The sequence below is a fragment of the Ambystoma mexicanum genome, chromosome 10 (genome assembly GCF_040938575.1).
Source record: "Ambystoma mexicanum isolate Mex_15411 chromosome 10, UKY_AmexF1_1, whole genome shotgun sequence".
NCBI classification, from domain to species: Eukaryota; Metazoa; Chordata; class Amphibia; order Caudata; family Ambystomatidae; genus Ambystoma; species Ambystoma mexicanum.
The window spans coordinates 1,555,031,667-1,555,045,408 of record NC_090932.1 but is presented as its reverse complement, the minus strand read 5'-3'; the positions used below and the strand labels follow the sequence as shown (position 1 = coordinate 1,555,045,408).

Sequence of the window (13,742 nt, the reverse complement as noted above, 5' to 3'; positions counted from 1 at the left end):
AAAAAAAAATAAAGTTTGGGGGTTGCGGGGGTGTCCCCTGCGTGTTCCATGCAATAATGTTGTCACAAAAAACGGCCATTTTTCGGTGATATTTTTGCATGGCGAGATTTTTGTGGTGACATTATTACATGGAACCGCTAATCTATGCACAGCATGTGATCTAAGCAGATTCCACAAGCCTCAGAAGGGATACATTACTCTCCGTAATCGTATTTCTGATGCTTGTATCTGCTTAGATTCACACGGACCCACCCTTCCGCCCCTCGGAGAGAAAGCGCATGGATGCTTATGAGCTTGTCTGATAAGTATCTGCTTGGATATAGCTGTACTCGCGCTACACCTCATGCTACCGCGTGTCAGAAAAAACACAATCTGAGGGACCTCGACGTGTGAGGGATCATGGGTACAGTGGACGTCACACTAGGGATAGTATTACTGGCACACCATGTCGACGTCCCTTTTCGAGTTTCGATAACAACTGTAATACTCTGCAGCTTCCACTATGGCGGGCTATGCACAGCATGTGAATCTAAGCGGATACAAGCATCAGAAATACGATTACGGTGATTAATGTATTATAAAACTGATGACAACACAGAGCCAACTACCAGACGTGTCCATCGTCAATCTAACATCACATATTTTCTCAGCAGAAGAAAATGAGGTGCTTAAACTTTGAATTTCTGTCCCTCCTCTCCATATAATTACGCCAAGACAAGAATTGATTTTGATAAATATATTCGTAAGATCCGCTTGAAAAAATTCTTTGCAGTCAATCCACCTAAAATGAAAGAAGATGAACCACGACTAGGATACACCCCGTTGGTCATCGAAGACATGAACATACTACGAGATCTCATCCACCTAGAAACCGAATGGCAAGAAAATGAGGACATAAGTGATCCCCAATGGGAACTTATGAACATCTGTGCGGACTGGCCTTGCAAGAGCAATCTGAAACTCAAATCACGCTTTAACCCCATGTTCAATCCTGGTGGCAACATCGAAGCCTTCCAAGATTTAGTCATAAATGATCTCAAAGTTCAGGAGAACCAAAATCAGAATTTCTAATAACCTAACACGACGAGAACAAGAGATCCTATCCAGTACGAGAACATTGAAAGACTACATCATTAAACCATCTGACAAGGGGACCAACATTGTCATTATGAATAGGTCTGATTCCATCAGTGAAGCCAATGGACAGCTAAGGGATCACAAATGCTATCAACTACTGGATACGGACCCCACAGTAGAAATGAATGATAAACTTTTTGAGTTGTTAACAAAATGGAAGGAGAAAGGCTTACTGGAGGAAGACGTGTAAATACCTGCATCCTAAGTTTCCAACGATGCCCACCATTTACTTCCTGCCAAAGGTGCACAAGAGCAAAACAAGACCACCAGGGAGACCTATCGTAACTTTGTGTGGGGCACTATTGGAAAATGTGTCTAAACTAGTTGATGAAACATTGATAAAATTTGTCACCAGCCTGCCGTCATACTTACAAGATACGAAGGATTTCCTGAATAAAATTGACGGCATACCCTGGGAAAAGACATATCTACTAGCCACACTCGATGTGGTCTCCTTGATACCTCAATCAATCATAAAGATGGACTGCAGTCTTGTGAGTACTTTCTTAAGACAAGATCGTTGAACTACCTTGAGCATGGAAAGATGATTTTAGAAATCAACCTCTGCTTAACAAATAAGTTTCTTATTTGATAATAAGTTTTACACCCAGTTGCAAGGTACAGCCATGGGGACGATGTTTGCTCCTGCGTACGCAAATTTAACGATGGGTTGGTGGGAGAAATTCGCAGTGTGGGTCCCCTCAAACAGCCACCGAACGGACAAAGTAGTCCTGTGGCTTCGTTACATAGACGATCTATTTGTGATTTGGGATGGCCCCACAGACGAATGGTTGGATTTTGTCAAGTCACTAAACGTAAACGAATATAATCTACAATCTACTGAAAGTCACAGTAAGACCACCATTGTCTATCTAGACATAGTGGTAACTGTGGCCCAGGATAGCTTGGTGACTGAATTGTACCGTAAACCTACAAGTGCCAACACACCCCTCCTTGCCAAAAGCAACCATCCTACATCGTTAAAATGGAGCATCCCCTATGGTGAATTCATCCGCATCAGGCAAAACTGTTCGCAAATAGAAACTTTTGATAAGGAATGTAGATCTATGGCATTGAGATTTCAACAAAGAGGCTATCCGAAGAAAGTGTTGGAGAGAGCCTATTTAAAGGCACGACAAAAAGACTGTTCGATTTTGTTGATGCCTAAGGTTCAAATTGCAAATGAAATGGACACGAGACTCATCCTTACATTCAGCAAAGCCTCAAGGTACATTTGTCATATAATACAAAAACATTGGCATGTACTTAAACAAGATGAGCATCTGGGGCGAACTTTAGGGGCAAACATCAATATCACCTATAGACGCTGCACCTCTTTGAAAGATAGCCTAGAGTCCAGCTATATGAGTCTCAAAACTACATTATTAGCCCCGAGTTGGCTAGGCGCCAATCCAGAAGGTTTCCATAAATGTACCAAGTGTAAGGCCTGCAAGTTTGCTAAAAATACCAAAAACTACCAACATCCAATATTAAAAAACAACGTGAGCATAAAAAAATCAAGGATCACTTGTGATACTGAGTATGTTGTGTATGTCCTCACCTGCCCGTGCAACCAGTGGTATGTCGGGAGCACGATCGGAAAGTTAAAATTGAGAATTTTACAACATATAAGAGCGATCAAAAACACTGACCCGACATACCCCATGGCTCTACATTTCCAAGAGCAACACGGAGGGAAACTGGAGGGATTTGGGTACTTTGGGATACATGCCATACAAAAATCTGAAAGGGGTGGCAACCAAGAAAAACTTCTGAGGCAAACAGAGACAAAATACATCCTGGACTTTGAAACCAAGAAGCCACATGGCCATAATCTTGATGAAGAATTATATACATTCCTAGGCACCTGATCTCTTAATGTATCTTTGAACTATTCTTATGAATGATTAACTAGAGCAAACCCCACAGCACAGCACATACTGCTTGGTTCCTGTGTCTTCAGATTATGTGTGTTTTTAGATTATCTTAATAATGAATTTAATCATTAGCCTCATGATAATGTAAATATGAATACTCTTCGTCAATTATTAGCTTGCTCACAGCACAGCCAGAAAATGGTTTCCTCACAAGTGTAAAGGTTGAAAGGTCTTCAACAAAAAACATTTTACAAACTCAAGTATTGAATGTACTTAAGACCTTCCTCTTTCCTTTACTCTTTATTTTCAACATTTAAATTCCTTTTACACTCTTTTTTTCTTTTTTTGTCAGGGCAAGCAACCCACTTTATGTTGAAGAATGTATGAACAAAGGAACTTAACCACCTACATGTACAACTTTTTCTCTCTTTCCTCTTTTTTGTTTTTCTCCAATTCTGGTTGAAACATCGCTTGGGTTAGTACTATTATGCATTATTTATTCTGTAACTGAAATCGTATCACACAAGGTCAATGGCTTGATGGTAATTTAGAATTATCTATTCATGCGGTATTTTAAGATATCTGTGTATTTTTAAATGTACAAAAAAGCTTTTATGCACTAAGCACTTTATTCTCAAATGCAGAATAATAATGTCAGGCTGCTAAATGCACGAAGCACTTTATGCATTAGGAATTGTATTCCACGATTGCTGCTAGCACTAAGCACTTTAATAGCATATTTTGCACAGCAAGTCTACATAGACATTTGTACCAAAAAAATCAATTTAAATACACATGAATTTTAACATGAATAATTTATGCGCACTAAGCGCTATATTTTTCAAAAAACACTGCATTGTTCCAATATATATAAATTTAAAAAAAACATACTGTTCAAATGAAAAGAAACCTAATGTGTGTGATTTCTACTCTGTAACCTGTTTTTATCGATGTTTAAGAATGGCAGCTTCAAAATGTTTTGCTTTACTCTGCCATCATGAATGGTTTAGTTTTTGTACCCAACCCAAGATGGCTGATCTATGTAATAGACCAATAGGAAATGAGAGTGACTATCTTCACTGAAATCATAGTTTGAACGTGGTTAAATAGTCCTTCCTTTGTTTCTTGCCCTAAATGTGAACAAGCGGTTTGTTGCCGCGAAACACGTCGTTTTCTCTTTTGTCCTGGACATATGCTTAATTAAAGTACAATTTTTTGGCTGACTCAATGGTTTGTTGCCTCAGTGTTTTGCCGCAATTCCTGCCAGCAGAACTGCTTCCTGGAGTGCCTTCCGCTTTCCCTGTACCATATATATATATTTAATGGGACGTGGGGGCGGAGAGGGATATAGGGGAAAAACCCCCATTTAATGAATAAATTGTGCACCTTACAAGATTTCACCATGCCGTGGTTGAAATAACCAGATAGAACCGTTTATACCAGTTGCATGTCCTCCATGAATTGGTACAATAGATGCACCCATGTATGCTTTAGTAAGTTATGTGATTAATTCATGTGTAATTGTTTTGATGATTCTTTATTGTAAAAGGCTTTAACCTCCATGGATCTGCTTTTTTGTATAGATGCATGTATCCTGTGGTATTTTACCTGTTCTTAGACCAATGTATCTGCAATGCTTCAATGTACACCTCCTCTTCAGTGATGATCATCCTCCGTTTGCTTCCCAATTATGCAAAATGATTAATGTATTGGCTCCTCTAGCCTCTTAACTGTTTTGTTTTTGGAATTATTTATAATGTTTCTGCTATTATGATTGACAATAAAGACATTAAAAAAATGCTGTAGTGCTTCTTTCCATAATTCCAATAGGTAGGAAGAGCAGGACTTTTCCATCAAGTTTGACTGTGCCGAAGAGTAAACTAAAGCTTAGAATGTATTCTTGTTGTCGCAGTCTTGTAGGCTCAGTTTAGAATAAATTAAAAGATGACTGTCTCAGTTCTATCCACAAGCAAATTTAATGTTCTGGTGTCAGTGGCCTTGAAGTCACAATTCTTTTCAGAATAAGATTTAATGCCATTAGCTTGGAAGGCCATTAGTTCATAGCAGTTAGCCAATTATCGTTGGAGAGGGTGGTTCAGCTTGTTATGGAGAATTATCATTTCTGTGCTAATTCCCTTCAACCTATGAGACCCCAGCTCTTTTGCTGGACTTTAGAAGTTTTTCATTTTAACCCTGGAAGTGAGAGACCTTTTTCTCACTCTCTCATGTATTTTGACCCGATTTGGATTATGTTTCCTCCATTTTATGCAGTCTGACAAACTCCATAGGCATCTACTTTGTGTATGGTGACGCACAGCACCCACAGTGCAGTGTCACAGAGAAATCCTTTAGATTTCTCATAAGGTTTCAATACCTTTTCTTGTGTGAACTACTGTTCCTAAGAATAGTAAAGCGTAATTGACTTTACTTACCTTTTTGTCTTTGTGGTTCCAGCACACACCATCTTATGTGGAGTGCTGGGGGGTTTACCTAGTAGCCCCTTAACCTGCGCACTTGTGTAACATTTTTTGTTAACCTCGCTATTAAATGGCTGGTGGCAGTGGTTTCATTTTCCTACCATTGCGCTTTTCTATCGCAGGCTGAATCCTCAGCTGCAGTATAGCACCAATGGGTGATTATTTTTTGTCAAAGTGGACCCAGTCTTCTTTTTACACCATTTTCTGTTAGTGAGGTCTTTCTTGGGTTTTACTCTGCGTGCTGAGCCAGGTTTGAACCCTTTGTTTGTTTTGCCTTTGGCAGGCTTCAGTCCTGAAACCCGCCTCTGGCTCCAGTGTGTCTGGAAAGGCAGGATGTGAGGGAGGTGCCCGCAACTCCCCAGTCCTTTGTCTCTATCCTGATTGGCTGGCTGGCTGTCCTTTTAGGACAGCCACCCTGCTGTTTGAGTGACAGCCTAGGCTGTACATGAATTGGAGAAACCGGCTTAAAAGGCAAGGGTTTTGGGCCTAGAGTCAGTCGACCACTGGGAGAAACACCCGGCGAAGAAACCATGAACAAAGCTTGCTGCATCCTCCTGGACCTTTGAATTGCCCAGTGAAGCCCTGCTGCTGTGCTGAAACTCCTTTTTCTGATCGTCAAGAGACGCTCCGGAAAGGACGACTTCTTCCCTTGGGTTAGTGGGACCAGCTAACCCTGAGACAAACTCCACTGCACCATCTTCCCTGATTGGCTGTACTGCTTCACTGCTGCAAGAACCGAGTGCCAGGGGTCGAGAAATCCATAGTCGAGTGCAACGTCTGCAATCCAGCCAGAAGCGCCAGGAGTCTCCTAAGGACCCTGCAGAAGCAGGACGACCAGAGCTAGAGTCCCCTCACCAAAGTGCAGGACTCGAGGAGTGAAGGAGGCCCAACCAGTATCCGAAATCCGCAGTGGTGCTGTTTACCACCCGGTGAAACTGCAAAGTACTGCTGATTCGAAAAGAGCTGTAGCTGCTGACTACCTCCAAATTTCTGCCGCAGGAGTCCTTCAGACGTCCTCCCTCTTGTCCCCATGACTGAGGCTCAGGAACCCAGGATCTGCATTGCTGCAACAGGACAGAACCCAGCTGGACCACTCTTCTTCAAACCAGAGGTACTGTTTACACTTGGGGTACTTACCTCAGTGTATTTAGCTGTGCTCTTCTCAGTTGAGACTTGCAGTGGCTACTTTTGTTGGAGTTGATCCCAACTCTGCTTTTCACAAGTGTAACAGTTTGTGACCCTACAACTCATTTCTACAAAACTCACTAACTTTGCAAGACTTTTTTATTATCCAAGTGGTGCCTCAGCTGCGTAGACTGTGCTCCAATTGACTTTGGCTGTCCTGGCTCCCTGCAGACTCTTCTAATCCATATACTTTGATATGTCTGTCCCTCATAGGTGGTAACTTGTTTTTAGACTGTTATTTCTGGGAAATGCTTGTCAATACTTCATTTGAAGATTTAAGTATACTCACGTGCCCTGAGAATCTGTTTAACCTTTTTCCTTCCTTTAACCTTTCCTTTGTGGAACCTCAGAATCTGCAAAGTATAACTAGTGGTATATAAATGCCATTACTGTCCTTGTGAATAAAGTCACCTCCATGTGTAGGTAGTGTGTAAAAAGCATCTCTAAAGAGTATCTACTAAACTTATGCTGATTCTGGAAAAGTATTTTAAAGTATATTTGATTGTTGCATATCTTGCCCTTTTTAAAGAACGCTTATTTAAAAATTTTAGTTAACTATTTATAACTGAAACCATGAGTGTTACACTTGGCTACATGTATTTGCGAATGTCATTGCTACAGCTCACATTTACCCCTCTTGAGATAGGCCTGACTGCTCAGTCACACGACCAACTTGTGTAGTACAGACCTATACCAAAAGGTGGGTTACCTAATACCAAGCAGATAAGTGTTGTGTAGTCTCACACAGTGTTAATACATCATTTACCTAACACAGCTGAACTACCTTCAGGACTGAGATAAAATTGCCGTAGTCTGGCAATAATCCTCACTGCATAAAGTCGTACCAGGCAGTCACAACCCAAGTTCATAGGCCTGAGCAACTAGGTCTACCTGGTGTGGCCCTCAGCTGCAGGGTTGTTTATTACTAAATTTCTCCCATTTTATCTCAGTCCCAGAATGGTTAAGATAAACCGCCCTCCTTCTATGAATGTTGAACTACTGTAAACTTGAAGGTACATGCACATTGGTAAAATACCAACAAGTGTGGCAGTCTGCAAATCTAATAAATTCAGAATTTTCCACTGGTGGTAGTGAAAACTTTCCAGTAATGCCAATGCCAACAGTGATATTCTCTGAAGTAAGTATTCTGGTATTTCTTTTAGAATATCCATGTTCACCTCTAATATGATGGTAGAAATGGATAATGCACAGTAATGGATCATACCACTACTATACATTTTTAATACAGAAAATGGTCATTACTGACACTCTAATGCATTACATGGGTGAGCAGGCAAGAGAGGCTATTCAAGATGGCCACATTTTCACCCCTATGCAGTGCGCCCATGTACATACATCTTTGCTGTATTGAATGTAAGTGTTTGAGCATCCCCTTCCAGTTAAAAATAAAGGTTGTAAATACTTGTGTGGCTATTCTTCTTTAGTATTTTTACCTCCACTTTTGAGTTGGAGGTACAATTGGGCAGACAATAGGCTACAATCTGCTAGAGGGCTTTGTCTCTAGGTTTATTCCACAGCAATAGTATCTGAGCTCTTAACTACAAACCCTAAATCTAGTCTTGGATAATTTGGTGGTATTTGCAAAATACTGCTGGTACTACCTTTAACCCACACTTAATGACTTCATCACCCGTAAAATTTGCAAAGATGAGTGGAATATCCAGAGTGGCGGTGGCTTTTTGTCAAACTGGGAGGGAGCATTAAAGATGGTCACCATGAAACTTGCAAGGGGAGCTGGTAGTCCCCTTTGGATTTCCATGCACAAGGAGTAGCGACAGGGATTAGATGTGCAGCTATTAATAAAGCACAGTGGTGGAGATGGTGGAAACAGGGATATAGATGGGGGAGGACAGCTGAGCAGTAAACCTGCTTGGAATGTGGGCCATTACCTCAGAGGATCAGTCTATGATGTTAGCAGCATGATTGGCTGCTCCCTCCCTGCTCTAGGGTGCTAATTTGGAGTAACTCAAAAAGAACAATTCACAGGCATTGGCCCTTTGTCAAGCAGGAATACTGTCAATCATCTAGTAGCACAGCAGCTTTGTAAGTGTTTCTTTCCTGCTCACTTTATACAGACTTTCTTGTGGCATCCCTTAGTGGTCTTCCACTCTTTTTACCATTAGGGGATATTTTGTGCCAATATCTGCTACAGCATTTTCATTTGAGGACAAAGAACCCCATGCAACTGCTGTGGGAGTCTTTTATTTTTTATTATTCAGTTGTGATTTATAGAGCTTATTTAGCAAAACACTTACACGGCTTTAATCAGGAAACAGTTTATCTAGCAGAGGTAGCCAGTGAGATAAAATGGTCTTTTAGTAATGAACGGAGGGTAGCAAATAAAGCAGAATGGATAGGAAGAGCTAATGCATTCTAATGTTTGGGGGCCAGCAGGGAAAAAGCCTGAAGTCAAGACTGTACACAGGGTGGTATAGGCACAGATAGGATTAACGAAGCAGAGCAGAGAGTGACAGGGGACAGATTGAGGGGTGCTTGACCATGGAAACCTTTACTAACAATGAATAAGAAATGAAAAAGCATACCATGGTGGAAGGTAAGCCTATGAAGAAAAGAAAGGTAAGATGATATGGAGGCTCTAGAAGATAGACGGAAGAGAAGTTGTATAGAAGCATTACAAATGGATTGATGTGCGACTAGTGCATAGACAGGGAAACCGACCAGAAGCGCCAAGCAATACACTGGCCAGGAAAAGGCAAGAAAAGCGATAAGTATTTTGATTGCCTGAACTGCCAGAAATTGACAGATGTTGGGGATGATGTAAAGAAACAATCAAGTTGTTTTAGCCAAGTTTGCGATACAAGTCAAAAAGAGTGACCAGTCAAAGATTACCACAAGATTTCTCTCGCTAGATGAAAATAGAAGATGAAGGGGGGGGGGGGTGGAGTGATCAGAGCTGGCAGAGGTTTGACTGGAGGATGAGAGGGGATGGGGGAATAAAGACGCTCCGTTTTGGTGGTTTGGGGCGACATCCAAGTTTGAAGAGTTGATGGGCAGAAAGAGTAGTATTTAGAGGATCTGAAAAGTAAGAGCAAGATGTGCCATCTACAAAAGTGACACAATAGATTAAAAGAAGAGATATTAGAGAGGCGAGGCATAAAGGAAAAAAGTACAGGTCCTAATACCCGAGCATAGGATTCTCCAAAGTGCAAGTGATGAGCCACTGAGGGTTATCCAGTCGAAGATGCTGCACAAGTTTGATTTAAAAGGTAAGCGAGCCAGTGAAGAACAGAACCAGGGTACTCCGAGGTAGAAAAAGTAGATAAGACGATATACTGATCCAAGGTGTCACATGCAGAATCAGTCTAATATCATAACCGATGAAAGTTTAGTGCCATGAATGAGTGCTGTGAAGGGGGCAAAAACAGTATTGCTGCGCTGATGAGAAGTTCATTTAAATTAAAAGGATATAATTGTGAAACCACTACGCTGTCTAGAATTTTCAAAAGGAATGACCGAATGGAAACCGGGTGAAAGTTGGAAGGAACGGAAGAGTTGAAGGATGCTTCCTTCAGTAAGGGAATAATCGTAGCATGTTTGTACTTGGGAGGGGAGAGGGGGGATTAAGGTGGGTGGGGGGGTACTGGCGGGGGTACTTTTGGTGTGGTGGGGTATTCGGGGGGGGGGGGTACCGGAAAGAGGTTGCAAAGGATCACAATATATGGAATAGTCAAAGGGGAGACTTTAGGACTAGTAGTGGATGGAAGAGAATCTAACAGAGTAGCAGTGGGGGGGAGAATGTGTCTGTGTACTGTGTATGAAAGGGAAGAGTGTAGCGCAGTGGTCTTCAAACTTTTTATGCCAAGGCCTTCCTGAGCAAAAAATATGTTCGGGACCCCCCTGCGCTGCCCCTCTGTGTTGTTTTTTTTTAAAATGTTGATTATAGAGATGGCTGCAGAATGTGTGTTGCCATAATTTTGAAGGGTTATGTTGTTGGGGAAGAGTAGGACAATCACTTCCAATCCAAACATAGAAACCGTGAAAATGAACACACAATTCTTCAGTAGGGCTTTTACCCCTCCAATTTACAGCACTCCAAAATAACTGTACAACAGAAATTCGGCAGGATACCCGGCTATGGCTCTTCCCTCGGCGTTCCCATGTCCCCATGAATGCCCCCAAAGGTGGGATTGAGTGTTTGTGGGGTGGTGAGTTCTAGTGGTCTTATAGTTTCCTTTTCAAAATACAATAATCACAAAGTATATCAACCAGACAATGTAATATTTTGTACAGCCTAAAGGGGTCCACTTGACCCAAAGCATCACACTAGGAGATGTATTTTGGACACCTCTAGTTCAGGTAGTAAGTAGTGCTGCAATTACCTGCGCCCGGTTAATAAAGTCTAGACTTAAAACACTTGATCAGCATTCCGTGAGTAAAATAACCTTGTAAAAATGAAATGCAGCTTAGCATAAAATTAAAGAGAATTATGGGATTATCAGGCACTGGCAAGCGGGCTCTGCTGTTGCTGTGGGAGAAGTGAGGCTTGCAACGGTGACAAAGGTAAGGTTAATAGCTGCCGTTTATCACAAGATGGCATGCCAGCAGGGATCTTAACCACTAAATGCCCACTGAACGAACAGCTATAAACCTTTCTGTGTCAGCAAGAGGTTGATGCGGAGGAACCCGTGTTAAAAAGCAACGAGGTGATAATACAGTACCATATCCCGTGGGAGGTGATGCCCCCCAAGACACTGTGAAGGCCCCTCATGTGAAAAGGTTGAAATGCCCTGGCATCTGTTTTATTTACTTGTACAGAGTCCCCATAGTCCTCATTTCTCCCCTGCTTAGAGTGGAACCAGTCTGCGACACACAGCTTGTAATGCAAAGCACACATTTAAGCACCGGGATAAAAAACTGAGAACTGAATACATTGCTGAGGTAAATGAATTCTGACTTGCAACATGGGGGCAGTTGCTCTCCTTGCCCCCCCAACCACCGAAAGTAAATGCCCCTCTCATGTGAAAAGTTTGAAATGTGATGGCAAGTCTTGAGTAAAGTGAGCTCAAAGAGTTCCCAATCCATGAGGAGGTATTTTGGGCATGAACTTAGTGGGAATGGCCATAGGTGGGCAAATATCCAGACAGCCGGCGTTGTGCCCTTCTTCGTATGTCATTTCTCCCGTCTGTACTCTGTCATAGTTTCGGATCCACCTAATAGCCAGTGGTCTAAGTGGGCGGGAGCAGTGCTCTTCTAATTTTTGTAATTATGTTTTACTGTTCCTATACTTTTATTTTAAAAAGAAAAGAAACCGTTCCAGAATGATTCTGTTTTGAAATAAAAGTGTAGGAAGAAGTTAAAACTTGCACATTCTTAGTGCACTACACTGAACTTATCCTTAAACAGCACGCGCATGTGTTTGGGGTTTTGTATTGTGCATGGGAGGGAGCGTGGTGATGGGTTAGGGGGGGTGGGGGGGAGCATGTGCAGACCAGTAGGGAACATAGTTCCACTACTTTTCATACACCACTGCTAATAGCCCAACCAAAAATTGACAGCGACAAGTCGCTACTTGCTGCTTGTTTGAAGGTATGTTTTGTCTCCCCTGGACTTTCCCCCAAACTTTACCTCAAATGCATTGAAGTCTCATGCACAAGTACAATTATTTTGGCGTGAATGCCTGCTACTGAGACAATGGGGCTACCTACACCTCGTTGTATAGATATTGTGTCTTCATGAATAGGCTCCCAATGGAGCCTGAGGCCCCACAAAGGCCCGACCCCTGTCGCACTAAGCATGTATGGCAGGGGCCGTGGATCAGGCTGCTGCTTGTTAATGAAGCAACAGCCTGATCCTTTTTTCTTCTTCTTCAGGCTGTGCATGCGTGCCCCCCTGGACATGAGGCTGCGGCCCACCAGAAGGTCGTGCCCCACAGTTTGAATACTGCTGGTGTAGCGGATTGCATCAGAAGCAGCAGCCAATGCAAGAGAGAAGGCTGTTTCTAGCTCATTTTAGAAGTAAAGTATGATGCAAAATCTGAACCTGGCAGCACAGAAGAGATTGAATGGTCTGGAGTGGAAGGAGATAACTGATTGAGAATCTTAAGATGCGAAGGGGAAAGTGAGGTGATTATAGTAGTAGGATAGTGTTTTTAGCAAGGAAGAGTATCATCATAGGTTGCATGAATAGAAGAAAAAGTTAAGATCTGCAAGATATGCGCTCTGTGCCAAAGTGGTACGAAGAGAACAAAGATTGCACATGAGCTATGGCAGAGGTTTCTTGCTGGAGGGAAGTAGCTGTGGTCAAAGCAGATGTAGCATCATTGACATTCTAGGAGTTGAAAGAGGAGAGAGACATCAGGCAGACTACAAATGCATTGTACATCATATAATGTGTTTGATAGTGGCTGCAGGGGTCTTTTGAACACTTGAAAGTTTTGATTACATGCAATGTGCTTCACCTGAAGAGCTTAGTAAAAATGGATCCCAATGATATCTGTGAGGATTCAAATGAGGACTGCAGGCTTTGGCAAGAGTTGTACCTCTTATGGCTTTCGTAACAAAATAATTTTATTGACTTTTGTTTAATCTAGGAAACTTACATAACTGGCCAAATCTCAGAAGACTAAAACTTGCCAAACTGTTCAGTTCCTTGCAGATGTTTCAGACTATAAATTCTCGTTATCGTAGTATTTGTTAATACCAGCTCTTTTGCCATAACAACCAGGAAGAAAATGCAACCTCTTCTAGTTCCCCACCTTGCTACAAACCTTCCTGCAGAGAATCATCATTGAATTAATTTCCAGAAGCCTCTTTACGGTTGGATAGGGATGGCTAGAAGATTAAAGGAAAGGGGAGACTGCATGTCACTCGATGAGCTCCCATTTTCTTAAGGATCTTCACTCATGGCCAGCTTTGGAAAAATCACTAATAGAACATAATGCAAGGGGTTTTAGTAGCTCATTGGTGTCAAACTCACCAAGGCTACTGCTCTTCTCAAGCATGACTTCTGAGCGCAAATCATATTGTAGGCCGTTTCCATCCGGTGGAGAAAATTTGAGGCTTGTTGCTAGAGAGACAATCGTATT

General features: G+C 42.0%; 1 protein-coding gene across 12 annotated transcripts in view; it reads left to right on the top strand.

The window, feature by feature from the left end:
- Window positions 1–13,742, top strand: part of PRR14L (proline rich 14 like) — an 857,487-nt gene that overhangs the window by 712,455 nt on the left and 131,290 nt on the right. Inside the window, exon 9 of one of the 12 annotated variants that reach the window (XM_069619832.1) lies at window positions 3,367–4,788. The exons of the other annotated variants lie outside the window; for them this stretch is intronic. Within the exon in view, the coding sequence (XP_069475933.1) occupies window positions 3,367–3,415 (49 nt within the window). The 3' untranslated portion in view covers window positions 3,416–4,788. Of the gene's footprint in view, window positions 1–3,366; window positions 4,789–13,742 lie in introns of those variants that run through there. 12 annotated transcript variants of the gene reach the window in all.